A 27,291-nucleotide genomic window follows, 5' to 3' on the forward strand; every position below is an offset into this window, starting at 1 on the left:
CAGCACATAACTAAACATATATTACATTTACTGTTGTTACACCTATACAGGTTCTTCTGTATTCCTCTTTTTACATATATGCATTCAGTTAGCCATCTTCTGGGCAGGTGTAAGTATTCCTGAGTATTAATGAGAGAATGAATAGCCCATGTGCTGGCATGTACTGGCAGGAGCATGCTCAGTGTGCTCCCGAGACACATCCTGTGACATCATCAAGCTGGCAGCTATCAGTGCATCGGCCCTGAATTATCACTTTCAGTGTAACAGGAACTGCTGCCCACAACCAATTTCAATAATGCCAAGGGCATTTATGACACAGAGAAGGAGGGGCATCATTTTATATATTATTTTTTTCAATAATGGTATGCATGTTAACAACTGTCCACTGCAATTAGGCTCTTACACAAAAGTTATGTCAGATTTTTCAAACTTGAATGACAGGTAAAGTGTTGAGTCATTGCAAGGTGTTAGGGGAAACATGTTTGTAGTTCTGTTTTAAAGCAGAAATCCCACATAGAAGATTTATTTTTGTCTCCTAAAATAGCAAATGAAATACTTTTTATGCATGTATTCGATGTGTCATTTTTCTAAGCTATTCTCTTACAAATCATTATCTCCTTCATTAGCTCTTTGTTTGTCCAATAAAAATGGCTGCCAGACACAGGCACAGTCTCACATCATGTGATTGCAGAGGTGGACAAAGGAGGATGTCACAGTGCAGACAGAGCTCAGAGGAACAATTCAAAGCCTCTCTGCTCACTACATCATGTGCCATGTGACTGTGGCTGCCATGGTAGTCCAGAATTATAAAATCATTAATAGCAGCCTGAAGAAAAAAAAAGAAGCTTGAAAATCATAAATACTATAGTTCTTCTTATAGCCTGCCACTTCTGATTTATATAAAAAAAACAAAAATTACACATGATTTTTTTCATGGTATTGGCGCTTTAAACATCAGGCTACACTCTGTATCTCTACAAGCTAATCGAAAATTGTATTTACATATTGTTTGACTATGATAACCTCTTGTGAAGTAAAAGTGACAAATTGTTGTAGAGAGTCCTTAAAGAGTTAAATAGAAACCAGCACTATACAGGTTACTTTGAACACTTGTGAGTTCTCTCACAAAGGGAAACTGTACAAGGTAGTGTAAAACGAGTGTAGAACATTGCTTGCACAATGCACAGTGTCACATACAATGGTACTGCATGCTTTGCAAAGACATCTGAGTGAGTTTAATCAAAGTTTATCATAACACCTCATACGAAGGATTGTGCCACTTACACTAGTGCAGAGGTGAGTTTGTGTCGATTCATAATGGTCTAGAGTAATACCAACATGGTTTTCACAGTCTTTAACAATACTGCATTTTAAACAGGTAACATTGAAAAACAACAAATGGTATATCCTGACCCGTGTCATGCAAATTACAACCAATACAACACTGCCGATGGAAAAGGAGTCATATTAGCTAATTCTTCCCTCCAACATGGAGAGAGACAAACATTGAGTGGACAAAACGCGATTCTAGAGTGCTGACAGCAAACATTCAGAGGCAATATCATTCCACTACAGATTGTACTGTACTTTATATAATAAAAACCTTGTATAGATGTTACCTCTTTGTCAGAATGGTATCACCCATCCCTTTGTCATTCAAAAACGTATTTCAGGAAACTCTTTTTCCTGGGTCAGTTTTACTTGATTTCAGGGTGGGTTAGAGACTGATTCATATTCGGTTGTAATTCCGTTTTTTGACGTATCTTGTGACACAGCTCTGTACATGCTCAGAAATGGACCTTATGCCAACTAACGCAATTTCATGTCTGAACACAAATGACACGTATGGCTGCCTATGACCTAAGTTGGAGAACTGGGGAGGGAAGGGGCCATGTTCAGTAAGGGCATGCTGAAGCAGATGTGGCCATTTAAGTCCAGGGTTTCTTGTAGGTCAGAAACCAGGTGTACTTATCACTTGCACCAGGTACAGGGCAGGTGCCGACTGATAGTAATGACTGGCATGGTATGGTTTTCGTATTAAAAACTACATGTATATGTGCAACTACCTAGCACACATACATATAGTTTTTACAATGTATTTTTTTAAGATCCATATTTTTCTCAATGATTATGTTAAGTGCTGTTCATTTATTTTAAAATATATATATTTTTTAATGTGTGAGTGAGTTCTCTGTACAGCACTGTGGAATCAGTGGCGCTATATAAATAAATGGTGATGATGATGATACTGCAGTCTGTTGTGTTGTGTGTATCTACTTAAGTCAAGTAACGTTTAGGTACAGCGTACTTACACTATACTTGCCAACTTTTCCTCGTTGGCTTCAGGGAGATTCCGGGGAGCGTGGGGGCGGGGCTTGACTAATCACATCATTTTGGCCCCGCCCCTAAACGATTGTCACAATATTGACCAATTACAGCAGGGAGCGGGGCTAATATACCGCAATATTTGCGTCATTAAGCCCTGCCCCCCGCATTTTATCTATTAAGGGGGCGAGAACTGGGAGGTTGCCCTACTCTCTCGGGAGCCCGGGAGGTCTTCCAGAAATGCGGGAGTCTCCCGGACATTCCGGGAGAGCAGGGCAACTATGCGTTAAAGAAAAGCAGCTAATGAATCTCTCCCGACTGAAATGTCTTTTACATTTCTGTCTCCATTACTAAAGTCATGTTGTCTTACCTGTCAGACTTTGATTAAATCTTGGTCTCCGTGAAAATGGCCACCTCCATAGCCATCAATACATGGACATAGGACACAATTTCTGAACGGTGTCATCATGCCACAGATGGCGAAGCCAACCACGTCTTGTACTGGCTCAGCATCAGGGAGAATGCCAGACTCTTCAGGGAGTGAGAGAGATCACCCCTATTTCTGGGAGTCTCCCTGACATTCAGGGGGAGTTGGCAAGTATGACTTACACCAAGATTCAAATTTAAATGTATCTTGAGATCCGTTTGGATTTGAATACGTTTGGAACTATGCACAAGTGCGGTGCTCTTTTTTAGAAATACAACTTGTGTCTAAACATGAATCAGGCCCAAACTCAATTATCTGGGGTAATATCTTAAAGCGTACCCACTGCCTGCATGCGATAGAGGCAGGACTGGATATTTTGTGAAGCCACTCCTGGAGAATAACATGTACACAAGTGATACCTATCTGACACGAGATACATTAAAAATGTCTATTTGGTTTAATAGTACAACATGTAGGACATATTACAAAAAGGTTTAGAATAATTTATTGTCTTGGTAACAGCGGAAAGTGCAACACAGAGAAGTGAATCAAGATTCAACAAAACAAAATAAAAGGGATATTGCCTCTGATCTGCTTCGCACCTTGGTTCTTTGCAATACACTTATTGTTATTCCTCTTTAACATGTTATTTTTTTTTCACAACTGCCCCATTATTATTGGTTTCTTTGTATAAACAAAACAGAACCAAGCATTGTACATGTACTGGTGTGCTGTACAGACACTCAACAAGTGAAATTAAAAAACATGGCATACGTTTTTTTTTACCAGCGCAGGAAAGACATATGAGCTAGCCCCAGAACTACACAGTAGTTTCGTTTCTCCATGGGCCCGTTTTTATATTTCCTGTATTATCGGAACTATAGACCATGGCTTCATGCATGCTACCCTTGAGCACCCCATTAGGATTTGTTGTGTTAAATGGAAATGATTGTCTCCTTGGTTGCATCTCAAAGTGAGTATGGGGCACAGTGTCCGAGTCGGGCATTTTGCCACAACTAAATATTGCAGTACTTGCATCACTGCTCTCCGGCTGGCTGATTGTAGGGTACGGATCGCTTGCTGCACAACAGCCCCGTCTGTGGCCCGTATGGCCCTCGTGTGTACTGTGTGGACTGTCTGTGTGCGAGCTATGGATACTCCCATCAATACTAGAAGGAATGTGGTAAGCGTACTCTCTCTCTGCAGCTGATCTGTGTCGACTGAAGTAGCGCGGCTTAGTTCTGCTTTTGAGACACCTGTGAACGTGCATGTTGGGTCTAAAAGCACCTTCGTTATGTACGTGGATATGGGCTTCATCTTCCATAAGTTGTTCACAGTGAATCTTTGCACAGCATGGCGTGACTGGCGAAAGGCAGTTTACGTGATTCTGAACGGCTTGTAAATTAGTGAGTTTACAGTGACCTATGGATGGGTGGTTGTACATGGGTGATTTATTAGGACACGGTGAATCCTGAATGCAGGTTGCATGCCCTTGGGCATCTCCGTTTATGTTCACTTTCTGGCGAGCTGACACTGCATAAGCGTTTCTTTTAGACGGACAACAGGACCACCAGCAATGCCAAACATCATCTCGTTTTGCACAGTGATGGATCAAGGTGAACAGCCCTAGAGTTACACAAAACGCTCCATACAGACAGCTAAATATCATATCCAAGAAATGCCCTTGAGATACAGCAAGAGCCCCAAAGGTCCAGGTTGCTGTAAATAGAAAAAGAGTGAATGCAGCAGCTCGTAGCTGGGCCTTGAACGAATGCTCATTTTCCAGCAGTGACGATGAAATCAGGGAGCAGCTTGCCTGGGCAACTGGCCCAGCTTCAGATATATGACTGTGACCCATTTCTGCACCTGCCAACCTCTGCTGCTCCTCCGTCCTTTCCTTCAATTCATACTTGCGTTCGGGATGACGCTTCAGCTGCACGTAGGTACAGAGGAAATAAATACAGGTGACAAGAACGATAAATGCTACCGGGCCGTAGAATGCGCCAAGGCTGGGCTCCCAAGCCATCCAGCAGCTGTGGATAGATAAAATACAGACACTATTACAACACAAATAGGATTACATTCTTTCATAAAGTGTTATTTACTGGGATCATGCCTTATTATGACTGGCTCAATAAATTAATTTATTTGCTCCCAGGCCAATTTCAAAGCAGTTATATGAAATATACAACAGACAAAATAAGTCCTTCTCCTTTTATTCAAGTTCTGAGTACAATTTTTGTTCTTCTTTTAAACATTCTCGCTGTCTAGCAAAATGAGTGGGGGCTTATTCTCAGCAATTCTTGATGTACTGAAGATTACAATGTTTATGGTCAAATGTTTATGGTCGTAAATATTAATTTAAATAGCGCCACTAATTCCGCAGCGCTGTACAGAGAACTCACTCACATCAGTCCCTGCTCCAATAGAACTTACAGTTTAAATTCCCTAACACACACACAAAGACTAGGGTCAATTTGATAGCAGCCAACTAACCTACTAGTATGTTTTTGGATTGTGGGAGAAAACCAGAGCACCCAGAGGAATCCCACACAAACACGGCGAGAAAATACAAACTCCACACAGATAAGGCAATGGTCGGGATATGGACCTATGACCCCAGTGCTGTGAGGCAGAAGTGCTAACCACTGAGTCACTGTGCTGTCCCAGTCAATATATAGCACCATTTTAAAATAATTTCCAGTGATAATTGTCATTGAGCACAGTTAGCATACATTACCACCCTACTGCCTAAATCAGTGATAGGTAACCTGAAACACTTCAGGGCTGCATGGTGCAACCCACTAGCCTTCAAAAGAGCAGCACATTAAGGTCAATCTAAGTAATAAGTTAAATCAATAAGTTTATTCAAAGAATGAGACACCAATCTGCAATAACATATCAGCCAGCATTTTATACAAGTATTACAAGCTATAACATACAAATCTGACAATAAGCAGGAAAGAGCTGGGGGCCACAGGTGAAGTCTCAGGCCGCTTGTTGCCTATCATTAGTCTAAATGGACCTTGACATACTACAGTCCTCATCATGACAAGTTTATTGGAACTTGGTTACAGCCTAATTTCTTAGCATTTTGATTTAAGATTCTGAATATTAATAACAAAATGGCATGCAACATAGAGAATAAAAGGAATTGTACTGTGCAGTTGGTCAATAGTAAAATAAAAGAGGGGTATTATGGTACGTAGTCATCAGCCCTATTTTTCACAGGATAGTCTTATTTTGTGGGCCAAAATGTTTTGACTAGTACACCATGTAGTACTGCAGGAATGGCCTGGTGGATTGGGACTGTAGGTGGGTGGCTGAAATTGTCCCAATTTTTACATTGTGAATATGGGTAGATATGTATTTCAAGGGAATATTTAGGATCCTTGAGAGGTCCCTGTAAATAAGGAAAATTTGGCAGCTATGTATATTATAAATCATTGCTATTTAATAGTACCAAATGTTATATAAAAGTTATAGTGTTATATAAAATGTTTATTTTTTTGTACTCTATTAGGGGCACTTGTAACTTTATTAATTGTTAGACATTGTATACTCCCGGCTGCGACTGAACAATGCCATTGGGCAGATGTTGGTGTCTGATGTCAGGGTCAAACACAGGATTTGCAGAGGGGGGTTTCCACACCACGCCACCAGTGGGCGTGACCAGCATTCATGGGGGCATGGCTATAATATTAAATAGTGCTTGGCTGCTCTCCAACTCTTCCTATCCCTATAATATACATGGGCAATGCTGCTTGCACTACTGTTAGGTGCATTCAGCTCTCCCTTTTCAAGCAGAGCCGTGTAAAGCGGGAGCAGGGTCCAGCCCCTCAATTATACAGTGCCCCAGGCTTAGATGGGGGTTTTCCAGGCACCAGGAACCCCCCCCTAGGTTTGCCTATGGATGTTATATATAATCTGACACTAGCAGCTGTCTATTAAGAAGATGCAGGTATGCTGTGTGTGAAGTATGTGAGTTTATAGTGACATCTGTTTTATATATTTTTCCATGTGCGGTATTAAGGAATGAGGATTCTTTAAAAAAAAATAAAAAAATTCTACTATAGTTACCCTATAATAAATGTCAATACCACGCAAACCACAGTACACAATAATCCTTCCTTGGATAGTTCTGTAGTCTAGCATCTGATCTTGTGTCTCAGTTTTTCTCTTAAACTGCTGCAGATGAACTATTGACTTGTTTTTCGTTTTTATTTGCAACTCAACTTCTTGCAATGGAAAAATCAGTAACCTGAATGATGCTATAATTCAATATGTCAAGTTACCCTCTCCTATATTACACGTTTTCCAATAGCCAATTAATACCTTATTTACAGTGAAATATATTGCTTTTAATAGTAGCACAGTGTACTAGAGTATTATGTATTATGCGTTGCATTTGATGTTTCTGGTCTAGTGTATTGTTCGTTATTGAAATGTTTCAGGTACTATAAATAATATGTCTATAAATAAGTAAATGTCTGCACACCACAGCAGACATTTACTTATTTTTAAATGCCTTTCACAAACATAAAGTTATTTTTTTTGTAATAAACAGCAATCCCTCCTCCCATTTTACCACCACATCTTAATTAACAAATGTGCTGCCATGATACAAAAGTGCAGCAACCCACAGTTACTGATTCTTTCATTAGTCTAACTTGCACTGAACTAATTTAGACTTATTTCAGATTGGTTGCAAAAGGTTACTTCACATTTGCATAATGTTAATCACCCATTTTCTCCCCAAGTCTGTAGTGGCATGCAGGCAGTTTGTTCTCCTGGGTATTTCAGCCAAAATTAGCATTGGGCACAGGAAAGCTGTAGCTAGAGATGACAGGGGTTGAGAGGTGGCTCTTTCCCTGCCCAGCATGCATATGAAACAAACTTTCTTATACAAAAAAACTTAGTGGATTGAATGAGGATAATGAATTTGGGCAGAAAAGTGACACAGTGGTTAGCAATGCTGCCTGACAGTACTGGGGTCGTGGGTTTGATTCCAACTAATTAGCTTTCCCGTGCGCAGTATTGACAGTAATACGGTACCACAATAATGCAGATTTTCCTTCGCAACCCTATGGGGTGCGCAAGAAAATCCACGTTATTGCGGTACCATGGATTGCCTTCGCGGCCCGTTCCGGTGCGTTACCGTGGACTGGAAACCTAATTGAATATGCCCCTAAGAGTAGTATGGAGTTTATATGTTGTCTGCATGAGTTTCCTACAAGTGCTCCGGATCTCTTCCGCAGTTCAATAACATACAGACAGATTAACTGGCTTGGTTGGTAGCACTGTGGCTTAGTGGTTAGCAGTTCTGCCTCACAGCACTGGGGTCATGAGTTCAATTCCCGACCATGGCCTTATCTGTGTGGAGTTTGTATGTTCTCACTGTGTTTGCGTGTGTTTCCTTCGGGTGCTCCGGTTTCCTCCCATACTAGTAGGTTAATTGTCTGCTATTAAATTGACCCTAGTCTCTGTCTATTTGTGTGTTAGGAAATGTAGACTGTAAGATCCAATGGGGCAGGGACTGATGTGAATGAATTCTCTCTCCAGCGCTGAGGAATTAGTGGCGCTATATAAATAAATGGTGATGTTGATGATGGTCAAAACTGACCTTAGTGTATGTTTATGTGGTAGTGAATAAACTATAAGCGGACATTGCATTTTTTTTAATTATGTGTATAAAGCAAAAAATTATGTAAATAGCACTTGTGTTGCAGACGTGGAACTAGCGAGCTGTGGGCCCTGGTGCAGGGAAGTGGAGAGGAGGGAACCAGGGCCCACAGCTTGCTAGTTCCACGTGCAGTGGGCCCCATTATCTCCATGGGCCCCGATGCATCCCACCTGCAGCACCAATGGTAGTTCCGCTAGTGCTTGTGCGTTTAGCCCATTATGAAAGCTAGATAGAATCCATCTATTGGACCTCACTAAAGGTTAATACTCTTGCTGTTGATGACAGGAGACTTTGTAAATGCAGGGCCTTCTATATGTTGGAACTTGATTTCAATCTTCTACCATCAGAGAAGCATCACCTTACTTCATAAAGGGCAGTTAGCCAAGATATCAGACACCCAGGGTTCTAAGAGTTTAGAGAACAGGGTTTTAATAAAAATATACTTAGATGTATATATTTCAAACATAAATCTGCAGAAAAAATGAATAGCGATTTGCAAATCTCATCTCATCAATTGGGTAATACAAATGAAAAAAAGGTTTGCTGATCCACTTTAAGTTCAGTATTATGATAATGTTTAATATGTATGTCATGCTCAGTGGACATTCTGCAGAATTTATTTAGTTGGACCCACTTGGCAACAAAGTGTTGTCTGAAAATGAGTATAGGTACATAATGCCTATCTAGGTATGCCCCATTATGGCAGGATGCATTGCACTATGCATGCATGCCAATTACGCGAGAACAGCTGCAAAGAAGCACTACCCGCCAAGCTTGGGAATCCAGCAAATGTTCGGCTGCACTGGCACCGCTTGCAGTACCCCCCACCCCTTGAGGAAGGGTCTCAGAACACAAACAACCTTTTTGGCTAGGATTGTCACAATTACATTTATTTCAAAAGATGATTAGGATGAAGATAATATCCCCCAAAATGTCCCAATAGATGACAATTATTATAAGCAAACTGGAAATTGTACCAGTCTGTCTCATGTTCAGTGGTACAGGACCTAAGATACTGTACTAAAACTTGGTTCATTCATTTTGCCCATTAGTATGAGTGTGATAAGTTGAAATAAGTTTGTAGCTAAGTTATTAAATACTTTGAAAAATAACAGAAAAACCCTGGATCTCAGTCAGAAACTATACTTTCAGGAATGTTACGCATTTTGAGGGCATGATTAATAAACAAGTTGGCTAATGTTTGTGTGAAAGGAATCCATAGAAGAAACATTTTACAGAATTGATCAATGGACCACCCAAATCACTTAATTACCTTAGGACACTGGTGAATCTACAATCCAATCCATGGAAAGTGAAGCCCAAGGCTTGTTTGGAATGTGAAAGGAAGCAGTTGATATAAAGGGGACTTCATTGAAGACATGTATCTGACACAAGTGGCACAATAATTAACAGAGATCTCATGTGTGTGAAGAGAGGCCATCAAAGATACACCTAGTAAGATGTTGATTTCTCTTTTTGACACCTGAATTTCTTTTTAACTTTTAATTGTGGGCTTCTGACATGACTGTGCATTGGAAATTTGGGGAGATATGCAGGACTTTGGAGGAGTCCTAGTTTGAGCCTTGTCCTGATTACCAATGAATTTTGCTGAGTTATTAATCTTAAAATCGGCAAAATTTAATTTCTGGAAATTATTGGAATATGTCCAGGAGAATCATAGCATTCTTGTGAAAAGCAATTCGCTTTTACGTTCTTGGTACCAGGTCAATAAGTATTAATTAAATTAAACCAATAAAAAAAAGGCCATCTGGCTTGATGAGGAGTCTGTATTTTTGCTTGTTCAATTAAGTATAAGTTTTATGATCCATAAGAACTATAATGGGACAGAGCCTCTAGCCAATGCCTCCATTCATTGACAACCCATTTTAGAAAATGTGAGATTAGAGGATTACTGTGACAGTACTGCCCACTCCTTCCTCTGAAACATCCACCTCTACAATGAAAGCTTTTTGGACATATGGATGAATTAATATCAGGACAGAGTAAAAGCATTTTTAAAATGTTTGGAAGGTCTTAACTGCTTAAAGGAACCAATAGTCTTGCAGATTTTCTGTCTTATTAGTAAGGGCTGTAATAGGAGCTCCTATAGAAGAAAGGTTTTTCTGAAAGTGATGATTGTAGTTGGAGAAATCCAAAAACCAAATTTTCTTTAAGAATAACTTGTTGAGACCATTCTAAGATTGCCTTTATCTTGGAAGAATCCATAAAGAAATCCTTTCTTCATATATCGTAACCATAGCATATAAAGATTTCTATGTTCCTGTATGACCAAAGGAACATTTTGGGGTAAATGTATCAATGGCCGGATTCTTCAACTCCGGCGAGATCGGCGTCTTCAGCGCTTAAATTTAAAGCGGCACTGCCTTGTAAAGGGAAACTTCCCTTTACAAGGCAGCGCCGCTTTAAATTTAAGCGCTGAAGACGCCGATCTCGCCGGAGTTGAAGAATCCGGCCATTGATACATTTACCCCTTTGTCTGTGTTCAGTAATAGAAAAGGAAAATTTTAAAATGTCTATGGATATGCCTCAATATCTGAATATATCAATAAAGTCTTGGAAGACTGGTGGTATATAACATAAAGCAAAGGGCATCACCAGGTATTTCTACTGCCCATTGGGTACGTTCATCTTAAATGATAAGTCCATTGAAGTCAAACTTAACGAACACCTTAACCCCTTTTAATTTGACTAAAAGTTCAGAATTTAATGGTAAGGGTACTCAGGTATTTACAGTGACTCTATTAAGACAGTATAGTTAATAGATCTTAATCAACTTTTTTTTTTATTTACAATTGAGAGCGATGCTTAAGCTGGGAGGTTGAGGGTCGAACAAACTCCACTTTGTCGATTTTCTTTTATGCATTGTTTCATTGATAGCAATTCCAGAGTTAAAACAGCATATATTATGAGGCATATATCCATCAAGAAGACACATGGGACATAAGTTACGAGGTTAATGAGAAAACAGGCGATAACAGAGCTGATCAGCAAACTCATGGAGCTGAAGAGGTACATTTTAAAGAGTAGATGTGCCTGGGCTTCCAGGAGGAAGAAGATAACTCTGATAACAATTCTGACTCGACTTATCTACCTTTTTCCAGTCTATCTGTGGATTATGCTGTTTTAATCAAGGGAACCTGAGAATAACTGGAATATTCTGGAGTTTATTAAAAAAAAAAGATAGTGTTGAATTACGGCAACAAATTCTCAATGAAACTCCAGAGGAAACAAGAAATCATCTCTTCGGAAAGAAACTGTCCATTTATGGCTACTATTTACTTCCAGCGTATTTTTGCAAGTGTGAGCAAACTGCCTTTTCGCTTCACAATACAGAACGAGATCCAGAGTTAATCTATGATTCTTTTCCTCCGGTTATAATTTCGTAAAGCCATCTTGCATAGGTCCTTCCAAGGTGATGAGCTGGGAATAAATGATGGCAAAAATAGAAGGTGTCATACTGGATTGCTTTGATGCCTCTCCCAATTGCGATGATCTGTGGTCTCAGAAATGGGAAAATTTACCCAGACTCCCTAATGGATTCTGAGAAACCAAAACTAAATTCATATTTCAAGGCAGCATCAATCTATACAGTATCTACTGGCCACTGGCAAAATTCTAAGCACTGTTCCTGGCTGATCTATGACCCTCTTTAAGGTTTCGAAGAGCTTTCTCAGCAAAAGCATGCCAAAGAGAATTGTCATAAAGTAATACAAGAGTTTCAAATAAAATAAACACTAGAATTGTGGCTACAAGCCAAACGCCCATGTTTGTGGATAACAACATAACAAGGTTTTGATAATGGAAACCTTTTGTTCTTCTGAGCTTGAGGCGCTTGCCCTTACATTAAATGATAACCTGCAGCTTTCCTAAAATGCCTTGAAGGACTTTTGCGTCAATTAACTTTTTTTTTGGTTCAGGTTGAAGAGGAAAACTCAAATTCACAGGATTCTGACTAATCCTCTACTCGAGTGGAAGGTTCCTGAGGCAGAATTCCAATCTGGTGGGTCACAATTTGCGCTGGACTGGGGTTTAGGTTATTAAATCTTAGGCTCATGATACTGTCTGGTCTTATCTCACTTCCTGTCAATGAACAACAGTAACTGTACTAGTGTGCTTTTCAGCCCTTAAAATGCATGAACCACAGTTGATTATCGGCAATGGATACCAGACCTATGGAACCACATGGATTAAACAGGATCCAAGTTTACAGTCACAGAAGATGGGGTCTGTGTCGTTTCAGGTTCAGCAACAGTCAGGGGAGGACTGGCAAATTTTAGCCTGGGGGGCAAAACTCGACTCAGCAGCTTATTAGGACCATGATAAAGGGAAAAAAATGCAGGTGGCCCAGTGTCCCTGCCCAAAGCATCCCACTATGGGACCGTCCCGGGGGTGCAAATACCCTCAACTCAGCCAACCAATGGCAACAGTCAGGCAAATGCATCACCAGATCAGCATCCATGAACACTCCAATACCAAAACCACAATCAAGCCAGGTAGGCAACCTAAGAACACAATCTATCATGTGCACCGCACAGCATGTGTCCTAGATTTATAAAGGTGCACAGCACATATTTATTACTCATGAGTGTGACCACATCCGAGGGTCCCAGTCCCCAGCAGTCAGCCGACAATCAAAATTAGCTGAATTTGTGGTCACATTGGGCCTGAGTCATTAAGGAGAGCAAAGCATAAAAAAGGAGTAACTTTGCACCTGGGCAAAACCATGTTGCAGTGGAGGGGGAGGTAAATTTAAAATGTTGGGACAGATTTATAGTTGGGTAGGTCATGTCCTAGATTAACTTAAATTTCAGTGTAAAAGAAAAACTTATAAAATATTGGTGTGCTACATGAAAATGCAGCCAGTATTTTTAACAGATGTGCAAAATAATAAACTAATTTGCACCCATTGCATTGTAACATGGTTTGTCCAGGAACAAACTTATTCTTTTTTTTATTGGCACTCCTTAACGACTCAGGCCCACTAAGTATGGAACCCGGCTATTTGGCTGCACCATTAGTGACGTCTGTCACTAGAAACTTTACCATTCCGATTTTGTGGATGTACTAGTATATTTGACAAGTAGGTCAAGTGATGAAGCTCTGACATCTGTGAGGGAAATGCACAGGGCAGTTGAAGGTGCCGAAGAAAAATGTTTGTGATAATTTCACAGGTATCTTGGAAGATGTACTTAAATAATGAAGACTAGGGGGAGCAATACTCTTTCAACCCTCTATCCAAAAAATTAATTAACCCTTTATTTGGAAAAAGGTGATGTCTAGAAAACAAGGACTAACTTGAATTTATTGACTAGGTGATTCTAAGCTCTCGTGTATCAAAGATTACAAAGTTGAATAAAAAAAGTATACAAATGGTTAACAGTATTTCAGTAACAGTAATTCTTATTATATTTATAAATTGTACCTATGCACTAAGCAACAGCAAAAACCATTTGCCAACCTTAATCAAAGTCCAAATTATCACATTAGTCTAGAGCCTAACACCCTATCTATCGCCTATGGTACACAACAGTTTGAGAAGTTAGTTGCAAATTAAATCATTTTATGCATACAGTAAGTTCTTAGAGTTAAAGCACAGTCAAATTGGGCAAAACAATATATGAGATCTCTAAAGTTCTTGAAAAGGTCTAACATCACAGATGTGAATATACTTGAACATGTTAGTAGGAGAGGAGCCATTCATTTGAGGATAACAAACAGTTTTGGATCCAATTATATTACTTACTAGGGTGCGTTTTCTTCATTCTGCCCATAATTTTTGATGCTGATTGCAGCAGTTATTCCACAAATAATAAAAGGGACACCACCACTTATTAGGTAGAGCCTGTTGAAAGAGAACACATTGAGTTTATTGTAGCTAGTATGATACAGGAAATAAAAACACAACCATATATAGATAAGCAGATATGTACATTCTTATTGCATTTACTCCCACCTTCTTATTAACATTACCTTCTGGGCAATAAGTATTGTGGGGGATGTACACCGAGGGGTGTCAAGATCGGGTTAAGGAAGGTACCTGGGCCAGGGCCTTCCATTGGAGCCCAGCGAGGATGGTCATGGTGCAGGGGCAGATGGGATTCACCAGACTGTGTAAAGTGGCATTAGATCGTTTGCACACATTGCTGACCTCATATAAGGAATGCTTAGAGGTCAATGTGCATGCCACACAAAGATGCTATAAATAATACTCTGCAATGCTAATTCTGTACAGTTCAAGAGGTTCTCCTTAGAAACAATAATACTGCCTAGTTCCAAAAAATATTTCATGCGTAGTAATGAGTGCAATTAGTGTGGCAGACAACAATTACTGAAAGATAAGACATAGCTGGCACATTGTACAGACAAAAGTCACTATTTTTTTTAAATGTTTTAAAGGACAAGAGATATTTACATCCAGACTTAAAGATTTCCTAAAATATAACCTCTAATATATTTTATTAAAACAGCAAGTTGGCAAATTGAAAAATAAATAACATTAATATATATATATATATATATATATATATATATATATATATATATATATAATATGCATATAATGAAGCCCGCTGCATGGTTGATGCGGAGGGTCACGGTGGTCCTGGGTCCCTTATCCCTGCACCGGGGCTCACAGCTCGCTAGCTCCGCCTCTGATATATACTATTTGGCAATGTCATGGTAGAGAGATACTAGCAGTAATAATAATACATTGTTGCAGACAATCTATGTTTGTGACAGGACTAAAAAACATTCCGAGAATTATCCTAAAAAATTATTTTGTGCCTAGTGTGCAATAATAATTGCTAGATAGCAAAACATGTTAACACTGTACAGAATGGTATTCCCGTTAATCAACATTTCCATATTACCTCTCACTCCAAATTTACAAATAACTAAGATATTAGTGTATAACACAAAGCAAGGCAGCATTTTCAGGCTTACAGACTCTAAACAGTTTAATTTGTTTTGTAACCTTTTATATGTTTTCCAAGGTAAATAACAATGCCTTAAATTTGAAGAGATGAGCAACTTGGTGGGCACCCAATTGAAATAGGCATTCAGAGCCTCTCTCAGCCTGTACATTTCTAGATTCGAAATTCATAATATATGTTATCCAATTACCATCAAACAGACCTTCAAATCTAAGTGTCTCGAAGTAGAGTGATGATGGCATGTGACTAGGGTTTTACCATTGTGCTTGAATAAAGAAATATAAAATACCTGTCTGTGACTTGGTTGTGAGGCTATGGGGTATATTTACTAAACTGCGGGTTTGAAAAAGTGGAAATGTTGCCTATAGCAACCAATCAGATTCAAGCTGTCATTTTGTAGAGTGCACTACATAAATGACAGCTAGAATCTGATTGGTTGCTATAGGCAACATCTCCACTTTTTCAAACCCGCAGTTTAGTAAATCTAGCCCTATATCTTACTATCTAGTGAATGTATATTAAAACTGCAATATCACTTAGGGAAAGAGTAAAACTCCCTATAATTGTATCCTGTGCTTTTCTCACTGCTACAGCCAAATACAGGGAGGTGGGGAGAATGTTAGTGGGAGATCCAATCACAAGCTGCAATTTAAGGAAATATTCTTAGATTCAGCTTCTCCTTTACGCTAGTTCTCAAGGCAGATCTCTGCTGTTTATCTGACTATACGCGCTCATTCAGATGTCTTCGCTGTGCACCAAAAAGAGCAAAACCAGAGAATAACCGACTGTGATAAATTTTCCTGTGTTCCTGTCATGGCTTAATATATTTCATTGCTGTCTCTGTGGACAGTGGACACTGCAACGAGTAGAGATTAATAGATTTCTAGACTTTCCTATTCCGCAGCCAAATTTCTCTCTTATTTAAAGGTCATTTAGGTAAGTTCAAAATGCGTGGCAGTTCAAAACGCGTGGAGTTCCATTTGCACAATTTTCTTATTTGTCTGCCTTGCACATCCATAGGCGCATGACATTGGCCCCAGCAAGGGCCAACGCTTAATAAATAAATTAACTATATTGCTTTGCATTTAGGACGCAATGTGCGGCCATTTATAAAAAATAAATAAAAAATTGGTGCACAGACACAAAATCTGCTGCTAACTACAGCAACCAATCAGATGGTCACAATTTTCTAATGTTGTTTAGATAATGAAAGTTCTATTTTTATTGGCTGCCGAGAGTAACTGCACATTTTTCCTATACACTGGTTTTTATAAATGTTTCTGATTGAGAGATTGATCGTCTTTGTGACCGTAACACTTTCATTGATTGTAGCTTTGTATAACCTTCTAACTAAGCTACCAGTAAAATGTTGCTGCTAATGCCAAAAAATGTGCGATACACCAATCACCCATCAATTATGTTTTTTTAACTGCATTCCCTTATTTTTCTGACCTTCGTGTAGCTAATTAAATACTACTACCAGCATCTTACAAATAAAGTGATGCAAAAATACCTTTGAAATGGCAGACAAGAAACATCTTTGAAAAGCTTCTTTGTAGCTCTCTAGCTATGTGCTGGTAATTTCAATCCACATACTGTCATTAATGTTAAAGCAGCCTGCCATAGCCACATACAACCAAACTAATCTCTTCTAAAACATCAAATAAAGATTTGTCTAAATGGCTTTGTTAAAGAAACAAACCTGGAATTAACATTTGAAATGACATTTTTATATCATCACCATCATCATGGTTCATTAAACATTTCGCAGAGCGGGACATCAACATACATATATCGTTTCTCTAACCCTACATATGTGTTGTTAAAGTGAGCATGTCACCTATACAAAGAGAGGGGGAGGGAAGTAATTTAAAGCAGTGATAAGCAACATTTCTTAATTGTCCTGCGTAATATTCAACTTATTATGCCGCAATTTGCATATTTCAAAATGTGGCATAATTGCATACCATTGTTGCTCCAGCTCTTTTTCGAGACTATTAATTCATAAAGGGATCACTATGTATGTTCCCATAATCTTTACATCAACCTTAAAAATTCTTAAACATTTATATCAAATAAACCCACGGAGTCATGTATAAGTTTGCTAAAAATAGAGGACATTTATTATTATATTAGTATTAAACTAAAACCTATGGGGGCGGAGAAAGGGCACTGCGATACAGCTCCCAAGCTGATATATTATTATTATTATTATTAATTTTTATTTATAAGGCGCCACAAGGCGTCCGCAGCGCCGTACAGAGACAAACAAATTACAATACAATGGGAGACAGCACAGTACAGTACAGTAAACAGTAAGCACAGCAACTCAGTAAGCTCAATGCACAGCTAGAGAGGGCGGGGAAGGGGGAGGGAGGATCCGCAAATGACGGGACCCAAGAAGGAGGGCGCGGAAGACAGGGAGACCCCCAGGGGGGAGGAGGGAGCGAGAGTGGTAGTGGGGTGGAGGACCCTCGAGGAGGAGGGCTAAGTAGCTGGAGAGCAGAGTTAGAAGTGGTGGAAACAGGAGGAGAAATGGCCCTGCTCAGAGGAGCGTACAATCTAAGGGGAGGGGTGGACAGACAGAGAGAGGCAGGGGAGAGAGGGAGAGTAGGGGGATGGAGGCAGAAGATAAGGTAGTAAGTTAAGTGGGAGACAGAAAGGCTTTAAGAAAAAGGTGGGTTTTTAGGGCCTGTTTGAAACTGGACAGATTAGGGGAAGTTCTGATGGAGGGAGGGACCAGATAACGTGGGAACTGGCGCAAACCGCCGTACATCCACTAACCATGGGGAACACATCCCAAACTATCATGCACTAAATTGGCGTCAGAGTGACTGTACCCCTTCTAAACTCACGCTGCCCTCCTTCACCGAGCCGGACAGGGACCCTCCTCACCGAAGGACCAAAAAGGAGTTACTGGTGCCTCTAAGGGGACAGTGACCTGCGGCCAACTACCTTTGCGCCCACTAATCAGCCGCTGAACGCAGTGCCTTCCTACCGCAAAACCTTGTCACATAAAATACTCTAACTAAGGAGTGGGTGGGTGGGATCTCGTGCTGAAGAGTGAGGTAAACCAGGAAGTGCCGTCTGCTATATTCAATCCAGGACCCTCCCACAGGAGCTACCATTGGTCGGGCCCCACCCTATGTTAACCCCTTCAGGTAAGTGTTCAGTCTGTTACAAACCCTGTCGCCCTTTAAGTGCGTTCACCCTAAAAGCCTCACTTATCAGAAAAATGCAGAATTTACAAACACTCTGTGGAATGAAAAAAGCGGAGTTTGAAGATTGTGTTACCAAAACCTTACACCTCTGAAAAAATGTTCCTGTTCTGCCACAATTAAATGTGCGCACAATTCCACTGCAACTTCGCTTATTTCTAATTTCAGGGTTGTTCCAGTAGTCATAAATGTATCCCATCACTTCGCTAGGAAACAGTAACAGCAATGTGTTACATTCTAAACATGTGAATATATAACTACACTGATCAGCAATGACACACTTTAGTTGATTATAAGATTATAATATCCAGTGCTGGCATCCTTCAACAACATTTGTGAGGCAGGTGGATTAAGCAGAGATGTGTGATGTCAATTCAACTGTACAATGCTGGTGAAGAAAAAAAAACCAGCCTACAGTTTTATCAATAAGATTTTTACTTTTAGAATATATTTTTCATTCCTCTGTAATAAAAAAAGATGAAATGTAATAAAACAATCCCATCGTATTTTAAAGTCATTAATTGTAATCACTCTCAATCTGCAGTATAAACTAATCACTTGTATCCAGCAATGTTACTTGCAGCTACAGTACCTGGGATAATCTCACTTTGATCTCAGAAATTGGGTATTCATCTATCTAAATGCTAATTGACTTATTACCCTTTGCCTTATTCTTCTTGCTTAATTCTAACTGCAATTCTAAAATGTGTATGAATTGTAATTTCTCTTAATATTCTGTCCCTCACATTTTGACAATCATAAAAATGTTACATTAGTTGTGTGTGATCTATGTTTGTACATGGATATTATAACAAGCTATCAGTTCTATTTGCAAAGACTATAACTAGATGCTAAAAATATGCAGTATCCATTACCCATCAGTATACAAATACCTAGGAAGTTAATTTAAGCCAGGAGTTCCTAGCCTTTTTTTTGACTGAGACCCAAATTATGTCTGTGAGCCGCCACTTTGACCCATGGGTCAGTTTTAATAGATCAAGTGCTTCGTTTTTAGAACTTTACTGTTAGCAACAAATTATGTGAATTATTCTAAAAAACCATGAATAGGAAATAGGATGAACAGTACATAATAATCTTTTTGTTAATTCATAGTACACAGTGCGGGATATTCATGAAACCTGTTTTGCAGATAACTATGTAGAAAATGATGTATTGCCTATAGCAATCAAACAGATTCCTGGAAGAGTTTTGAAATTGAAAGCAATCTTCTGATTGGATGCCATAGATAATGCTATCTTTTCTTCACAAGTATCTGTGAAACAGTTTCATAAATTATTGTTATAATTTATCTACATAGTACAAATCATATTACATAGTCCATGTCCAATTGGAGCTTACAATTTAATTTCCTAACACACACACAGTCCAATTTGTGAGAAACCAATTAACCTACTAGTATGTTTTTGGACTGTGGGAGTTAACCAGAGCACCCGGAGTAAACTCACCCAAACACGGGAAAAACATGCAAACTCCACACAGATAGGGCCCTGATCGGAATTGAACTCATGACTCTGATGTTTGCAAAAAGATTTTTGCAAAAAGGGGCAGCACGGTGGCGTAGTGGTTATCACTTCTGCCTTGCAGCACTGGGGTCATGAGTTCAATTCCCGACCATGGCCTTATATGTGAGGAGTTCGTATGTTCTCCCCGTGTTTGTGTGGGTTTCCTCCGGGTGCTCCGGTTTCCTCCCACACTCCAAAAACATACTGGTAGGTTAATTGGCTGCTAACAAATTGACCCCAGTCTGTGTGTGTCTGTCTGTGTCTGTCTGTGTGTGTGTGTGTGTGTAGACTGTAAGCCCCAATGGGGGAGGGACTGATGTGAATGAGTTCTCTGTACAACGCTGCAGAATTAGTGGCGCTATATAAATAAATGATAATGGAGACTGTCACTAAATAGCGTGATGACCTGGTTTTAGTCACTGTCCCACAGGTTGGGTGTATTTTATCTCCACTAGTTGCCAAAAGCATTCTGATAAGCAACATATTTTTACAGTGAATTATGTCATATAAGTAGTTATCAGATGCATTAATATAGTTGTCACCTACATACAGCCTAATGCAATCATTACCACCGTTCTTATATGTGTTACATATTTAACTAATCCAGAACACAAAACAGGCACTTGTGCCTGTGTTTCATCTCTCAATGTCTCATTTAGATTGTAAGCTCTGGTGAACAGAGTTTTCTCACCTTCTGCTTCAATCCTTGCTCGTTATTGTTATTCATGATATGTTGAAATTATTATTTCCTTAATTGTACAACCCAACTGAATCAGAAAACGATATAAAGTACGAAAATCCTGTGTATTAGGCATGTGTGATCAGACAGATAAAACAGTCCCATAAGTGATTATTGATTATTAGTTCTGATGTGAGTGAGTTCTCTGTACAGCGCTGCGGAATTAGTGGCGCTATATAAATAAATAAATGATTATTAACACCAGTAAATGTGAAATTCGGTGACCACACTTAGAAAAATAATATCTAAGCATGCGTCATACGTTGATTGTATATTTTGTTATATTATTAACAAACACTTGTTGTACTTCGCTCCGGCTGTGCTGTAAGGCTGGACATGCGTGTAAAAGACATGACATAAAGACATCACTGAAGATTTAGCATCTTGTTAGAAAGAAAGAGAATAGATTGCATATATCATGTGAGAGAAGCTGAGTCTTACTCATAGCAACAGTATCAAGAAGGGAAGGTCAAAGGATGATCAATTACTACCGGCCTCCGTATCTCTGTCTTCTGAGATAAACACGGGTTCTGTAGCTTCAACTAGGAGTTGAAATGTAGAACAATGTTTCAATTTGGCATTGTGCAGTTTTCAGTAATAATTCATAGGATGGTGTGAAACTAGGGAGCTGGCTGTGATGCTTTTGGACAATATAAAATAGAGAATAGCAGTATTTTTTTTTTTTAGTGTATCTTATTTTTTTTAACGCTAAATCATACTCCATAGTAATGCACAGTGTTTTATTTTCCTACAACAAAATACATGTCAGCGCTATCTTAATTGTTTATTCATACACAGAACAGTATTTTGCACTCTTGTAAAGTCTCCCCACCATATATGATAAACATAATATCAGCTGTGGGATAATGTTGACATGGCAATGAGCATAATTACATTTTCTGGGAGCATTTTTAATCTCCTATAAAAGGCAGCAGAACAAAGCGGTACACACACACAGTAAATATTTCACAAGACAAAAAAAACAAAGCAAATCGATAAATACATATCATGACATTAAAATATAACAAATCACTTGTAATAAAGGACCATATAGAATTACAAGTTGGCTTATAGAACCATCAGATGCACAAATATAATGTAAAGGTTTTAGGAATTATTAGAAATAAAGATAATTGAGAAAAAGCTGTGATTGTGGAAGAAGATATCGTCCTACTCTGGACTTCCTGTCCAGTAATCCCATTAAAGAACACTGCTGCTGCCAGCTTCTCCACCTTTAAATGGCTGATAATGTAGAATAAGAGTACAAAAATGCCAGTTGCCAATGGCTGCTTTAATATCATATCAGATCCCGGGCAGGGGGCATGGTTGGAGGGCGGGAGGGGCGGGTGCCGTCAATCGCGTCATTTGCCCCCGCAGCAACATGCTGTTTTTGTCACGGGGCGGGGCCAAAATGACACGATTCACCACGAATCGCGTAATTTTGACGAGGAAGTTGCAGTATGCGGGATACTTGTCTGCTCTCCCGGGAGTCCGGGAGACCTACCCGAATTTCGGGAGTCTCCCGGACATTCCGGACAGTTAGCAAGTATGTTAAATATTGGTGGTTGACAAAGCTTCTGCCTTTCAGTAGCCACACACCTGCCTTTGTTTTATGTCATTGTATGTAATCATCATCACCATTTATTTGTATAGCGCCACTGATTCCGCAGCGCTGTACAGAGAACTCATTCACATCAGTCCCTGCCCCATTGGACACACACACACACACACACACACACACACACACACACACACACACACACACACAGACACACACACAGACACACACACAGACAGACAGACAGAGAGAGATAGAGAGACTAGGGTCTATTTTGATAGCAGCCAATTAACCTACTAGTATGTTTTTGGAGTGTGGGAGGAAACCGGAGCACCCGGAGGAAACCCACGCACACACGGGGAGAACATACAAACTCCACACAGATAAGGCCATGGTTGTAATGTGTTTGTATATACCTACAGCAGCGTACAGGGGGCGTGGCCTACCTAGCTCTGTAAAGCGATAGGCTGCCCATTACATTACTCCCTTTCCCCTACATTGCCACCAGCAAAACAAACACAAAAATGTCCCCAGGCAGGACAGAGCCCTAAAATCGGGACTGTCGCACTGAAATCGGGACAGCTTGGAGGTATGGTTTATATCATAGACTCCTCAATGTATAGCATTGCATAATATATTGGAACTTTATGAATTAAAGCATAATAGTAATAAAACTCTATACATATTTATACTTTTATGTACTTTATAATTCAGTTTTTATGGCCCTTTATCGTATTGGCCAATCTATAGCACACTAAAATCTAGGTTATAGATCTATATAGACCAGGAATTAAATAATGGATCTACTTCCTACTTCCTACTCCAACTCCAATATAGTTAATATTGTACCCTTTCTTCCTTAGACGTAGAGTCGTTCACTATAGGTTGTCTTATTCTTGACATCTGTGCACCATTGTTAACCTTTAAGCAGGCGATTCAGATGCCCTTCTCAGCTCTACTGAAAAACTAGTCTGCTCAAGTAGAAGATCACATGCTGCTAGCTAAGTATAAGGGATGCACGACTGAAAGCTAGGGGTGCACTGAATACACAGTTTAAGCCATTGCACAAAGGATCCCTCCCACTAAGAAACTGAATCCAAACCTGAAATGACACAGATCTTATTTTTAGATCACAGAAATGATAATTGTGACCTAGGCACTAATATCATATAGTGAAATCAGGATTCCAGTTCTATTTGGCAGAAACTACAGATTTGTTTATTTCCTGGAAAAACAAATGATGGGAATAAATTGTGTTTTGCTGGAGAGCAAGATACCCCATCCCTGCTGTAATGTCAGCAAAGCTCTGAGGCCAAACTGAAGCCTTGCATTCTGGGTAAATCATATTTCAACCATAAAAAAATGTTAGTAACGATCCATCATATCCTGGTATTTTATCTTACTCCCTGTGCATGCCGCTTTCTGGCATTCACTATGTATTATAAAGAAATGATTTTGCCATTCATGGGAAATCTCATTCATAGTTAACACTCAGTGCCATTTTTGGATAAATTGCTACAGAGGTTGCTGAACTGTGTCAGAAATTCCATTTAAAAGACTGTAACATTAACGGCATAGAAATTTCCATTGTCAGCAGAGGTGCTGATATATGCCAAGGTTTTCAGTGCCCTGCTGATTACTGCCAGTCCTTCAGTATTATAACTACAGAACACATCTGGTCTGCGGTCACCGCCTGGATGTCGGATCTCATCAGCCAATTACTCCTTATCAGCAATGGTAACAAGACCTCCCCGGGGGATTTAGAACATACATGAACCTGTGTACCATAATGAAAGTGACCTGTTTAAGTGGTCAATACCTTTATTAATGAATGTGTATTTTAATGAAAGTGACAAGTTTAAGTGGGCAACTTCTTTTTTAATAAGGGGTAGTTTAATGAACGTGACTCTCCTTGGATTAGGGCTTTAATGAATATGAATTGTTCAAGTGTTCAGTGCATTTATAAATACAATTTAGGCTGTTATCATTGTTACTTTATTTTATATGTGCATAATAAAGCGATCAACAAATAAAGGCTAAACTCTAAATTAATGTCAAAGGTTGTATGAATAGAGGATCATCATTTTACATCATCATCATTTATTTATTTATATATATAGCACCACTAATTCTACAGCGCTGTACAAAGAACTCACTAACATCAGTCATTGCCCCAATGGAGCTTACAGACTAAATTCACATACACACTAGGGTCAATTTGATAGCAGCTAATTAACCTACTAGTATGTTTTTGGAGTGTGGGACGAAAGTGGAGCACCCAGAAGAAACCCACGCAGACACGGGTAGAACATACAAACTCCACAGAGATATGGCCATGGTCGGGAATCAAACTCATGACCCCAGTGCTGTGAGGAAGAACCACTAAGCCACAGAGCTGCCCAAAGAATGTCAACTAGAAATGTTTGTACAGCGAACTAAAGCCATACAACTCACATAGCTACACATTTAAAGAAATGTTTGGACATTACATTACAAGAATAAAGGGTAGATTTATCAAATCTTTTACAATGAAAAGTGGAGTTGTTGCCTATAGCAACCAATCAGATTCTAGCTATCATTTATCTGGTGCATTCTAGAATCTGATTGGTTGCTATGGGTAACACAACCACTCTTTTCTTTTTAGAAGGGTTGATAAATCTACCCTTAGGGCATATTCAATTGTTGGCATTAAAGCCAAAAATCTCGTGCTCCGCGCACTATTACCGTTATTACGGTATTAGTGCACGTAAATAACATTATTGCGGTAGTTTTCTTGCTGGATTTCAGCTCGCGGCTCAATTGAATATGCCCCTTAAAATGTTGTACTAAGCAATTAAAAAAAATCTTTGTACTAAACATTTTGAAAAACAATATGGGGGAGGAAACTAAAATCATCACCAAAACTGGGTAGAATTCTACCTCGATTAAGCAAAAAAAGAACCATTATTTTACACCACAGTTTACCCCTTCTCAATAATATAATAAAACTTATATGGGGGCATTTATGAAACTGATGCTGTAACCTACATGAACTCCATTAATGTTACCAGAGGATCCTCCGTTGGACCCCAGACACAATGGGTTCATATATTGTAGTAGGAAAGCATGACAAAAGTGACTTCATTTTGCTCCAAAATAACAAGATACCAAATAGGTTCATTTTGTAGATTATTGAATATTTCTACATAAACCATACTTGCTATCTCTACTGGAAATGTCAGATAGACTCCTCCTAATATACCCTATGATCAACTGGGCTCCCGAGAGAGTCTGGAAACCTCCCAAGCCAAAATGAGAAGTGGTGGGTAGAGCCCAGCATGATCATCATCATCATCATTTATTTATATAGTGCCACTAATTCCACAGCGCTGTACAGAGAACTCCCTCACATCAGTCCCTGCGCCATTGGAGCTTACAGTCTAAAGTCCCTAACATACACACACACACACACACAGACAGACAGACAGAGAGAGAGAGAGAGACACTAGGGTCAATTTTGATAGCAGCCAATTAACCTACTAGTATGTTTTTGGAGTGTGGGAGGAAACCTTAGCACCTGGAGGAAACCCACGCAAACACAGGGAGAACATACAAACACCACACATATAAGATCATGGTCGGGAATTGAACTCATGACCCCAGCGCTGTGAGGCAGAAGTGCTAACCACTAAGCCACCGTGTTGCCCCAAGATGATTCCATTTGCACAATTATGCTCCACCCACTGCATCATGATGGCACAAAATGCGTCATTAAGTCCCGCCCACCCCTGACGTCTTGGCGCTCCCCTCCATATCTCCCAGAATGAACTCTGCAAAGCTGGTAAATGTGCTTAAATCATATTATTTTCATGCTTGTGATTAGATTTCCTGTTACAAAACATACCCTGTATGTAAATGCAGTATCTATTCAACTATGTTGTGTTACGTTTGCCATACACTATAACTGTAATGTAAATGGACGTGAGTGAATGCACATAACAGGAAAGCTAAAATAATAATAATAATAATAATAATAATAATAATAAAAAAAAAAAGATCAAAATTGTGATTCTTTTTCTAGTCCCATTTCTACCTGTGTAAAAGCAATAACTGAGTAAAACAATTAGCCAGTGTAATTGGTACTTTTAACTTCTGTGCTTCATGTAACAATGAAAATAATGTTTACCATTACAAATCTGAAGAGTTTTTCATTAGGCTTGCAGTCTATTTGATAGCTGCTGCACCATAAAGGCAGTCTCCAGCATCTCATTTAGTGTTTCAATTGCCAATCTCTTCCCACATAATTCTGCACCTGCACACTTACATTCCCGGAACATGCGTCAGGAATTGCAGTGATGAAGTGCTGGGGATATTCATCTTGGATTTTCTGAAGAGCAGCGTTGTGTGACAGGAGGCCGCTTTGTGATCAAGGAGAGGCAGAACCTCAGACAAACAGTAGGGATCATTTATCAAGATGTCATAAACACTGAAATGACATGCACTGAATCATCTCATACAGGAGGCTGTTCTTATATTAAGGTTTAATGGAACTTAGATCTTTTTATACCTTGTAATATGCAACACAATTATAGCAGCGTCAACAGCAATCTTGCCAGACCCGTGAGCCTTGGAAAAATAATTATTAATAAGTATTACATAGAGTTATTATCAGACCAGGTTATTCAGCTGTCTGAGATATGGCAGAAAATGCAGCATCCTCAAACACAAGAACCTGTATAGATATATATATAAAAGTCTCCCCATAGCTGTTTTAGCTTGGAAGGGATCTGTTTTTTTCTGTTTAATCTTGCACCATGTTCACCAACCATCTTCTGACATCTTTTTTGTCATTGATGTGGAACAAGTGTTAAAATTGTGATGTCATT

The 27,291-nt window shown here is 39.3% G+C and overlaps 1 protein-coding gene across 4 annotated transcripts in view; it reads right to left on the bottom strand.

The window, feature by feature from the left end:
• Nucleotides 1–1,212: 1,212 nt before the first annotated feature.
• Nucleotides 1,213–27,291, bottom strand: part of ADGRA1 (adhesion G protein-coupled receptor A1) — a 493,506-nt gene continuing 467,427 nt past the window's right edge. For all 4 annotated transcript variants that reach the window (XM_075216183.1, XM_075216182.1, XM_075216184.1 and 1 more), the window contains 2 exons: nucleotides 14,200–14,298; nucleotides 1,213–4,785 (listed from right to left, as the gene is read on the bottom strand). In XM_075216183.1, coding sequence (XP_075072284.1) covers nucleotides 3,573–4,785; nucleotides 14,200–14,298 — 1,312 coding nt within the window. In that variant the 3' untranslated portion in view covers nucleotides 1,213–3,572. The remainder of the gene's footprint in view (nucleotides 4,786–14,199; nucleotides 14,299–27,291) is intronic.

Source organism: Mixophyes fleayi, chromosome 6 (genome assembly GCF_038048845.1).
Source record: "Mixophyes fleayi isolate aMixFle1 chromosome 6, aMixFle1.hap1, whole genome shotgun sequence".
Taxonomy (NCBI): Eukaryota; Metazoa; Chordata; class Amphibia; order Anura; family Limnodynastidae; genus Mixophyes; species Mixophyes fleayi.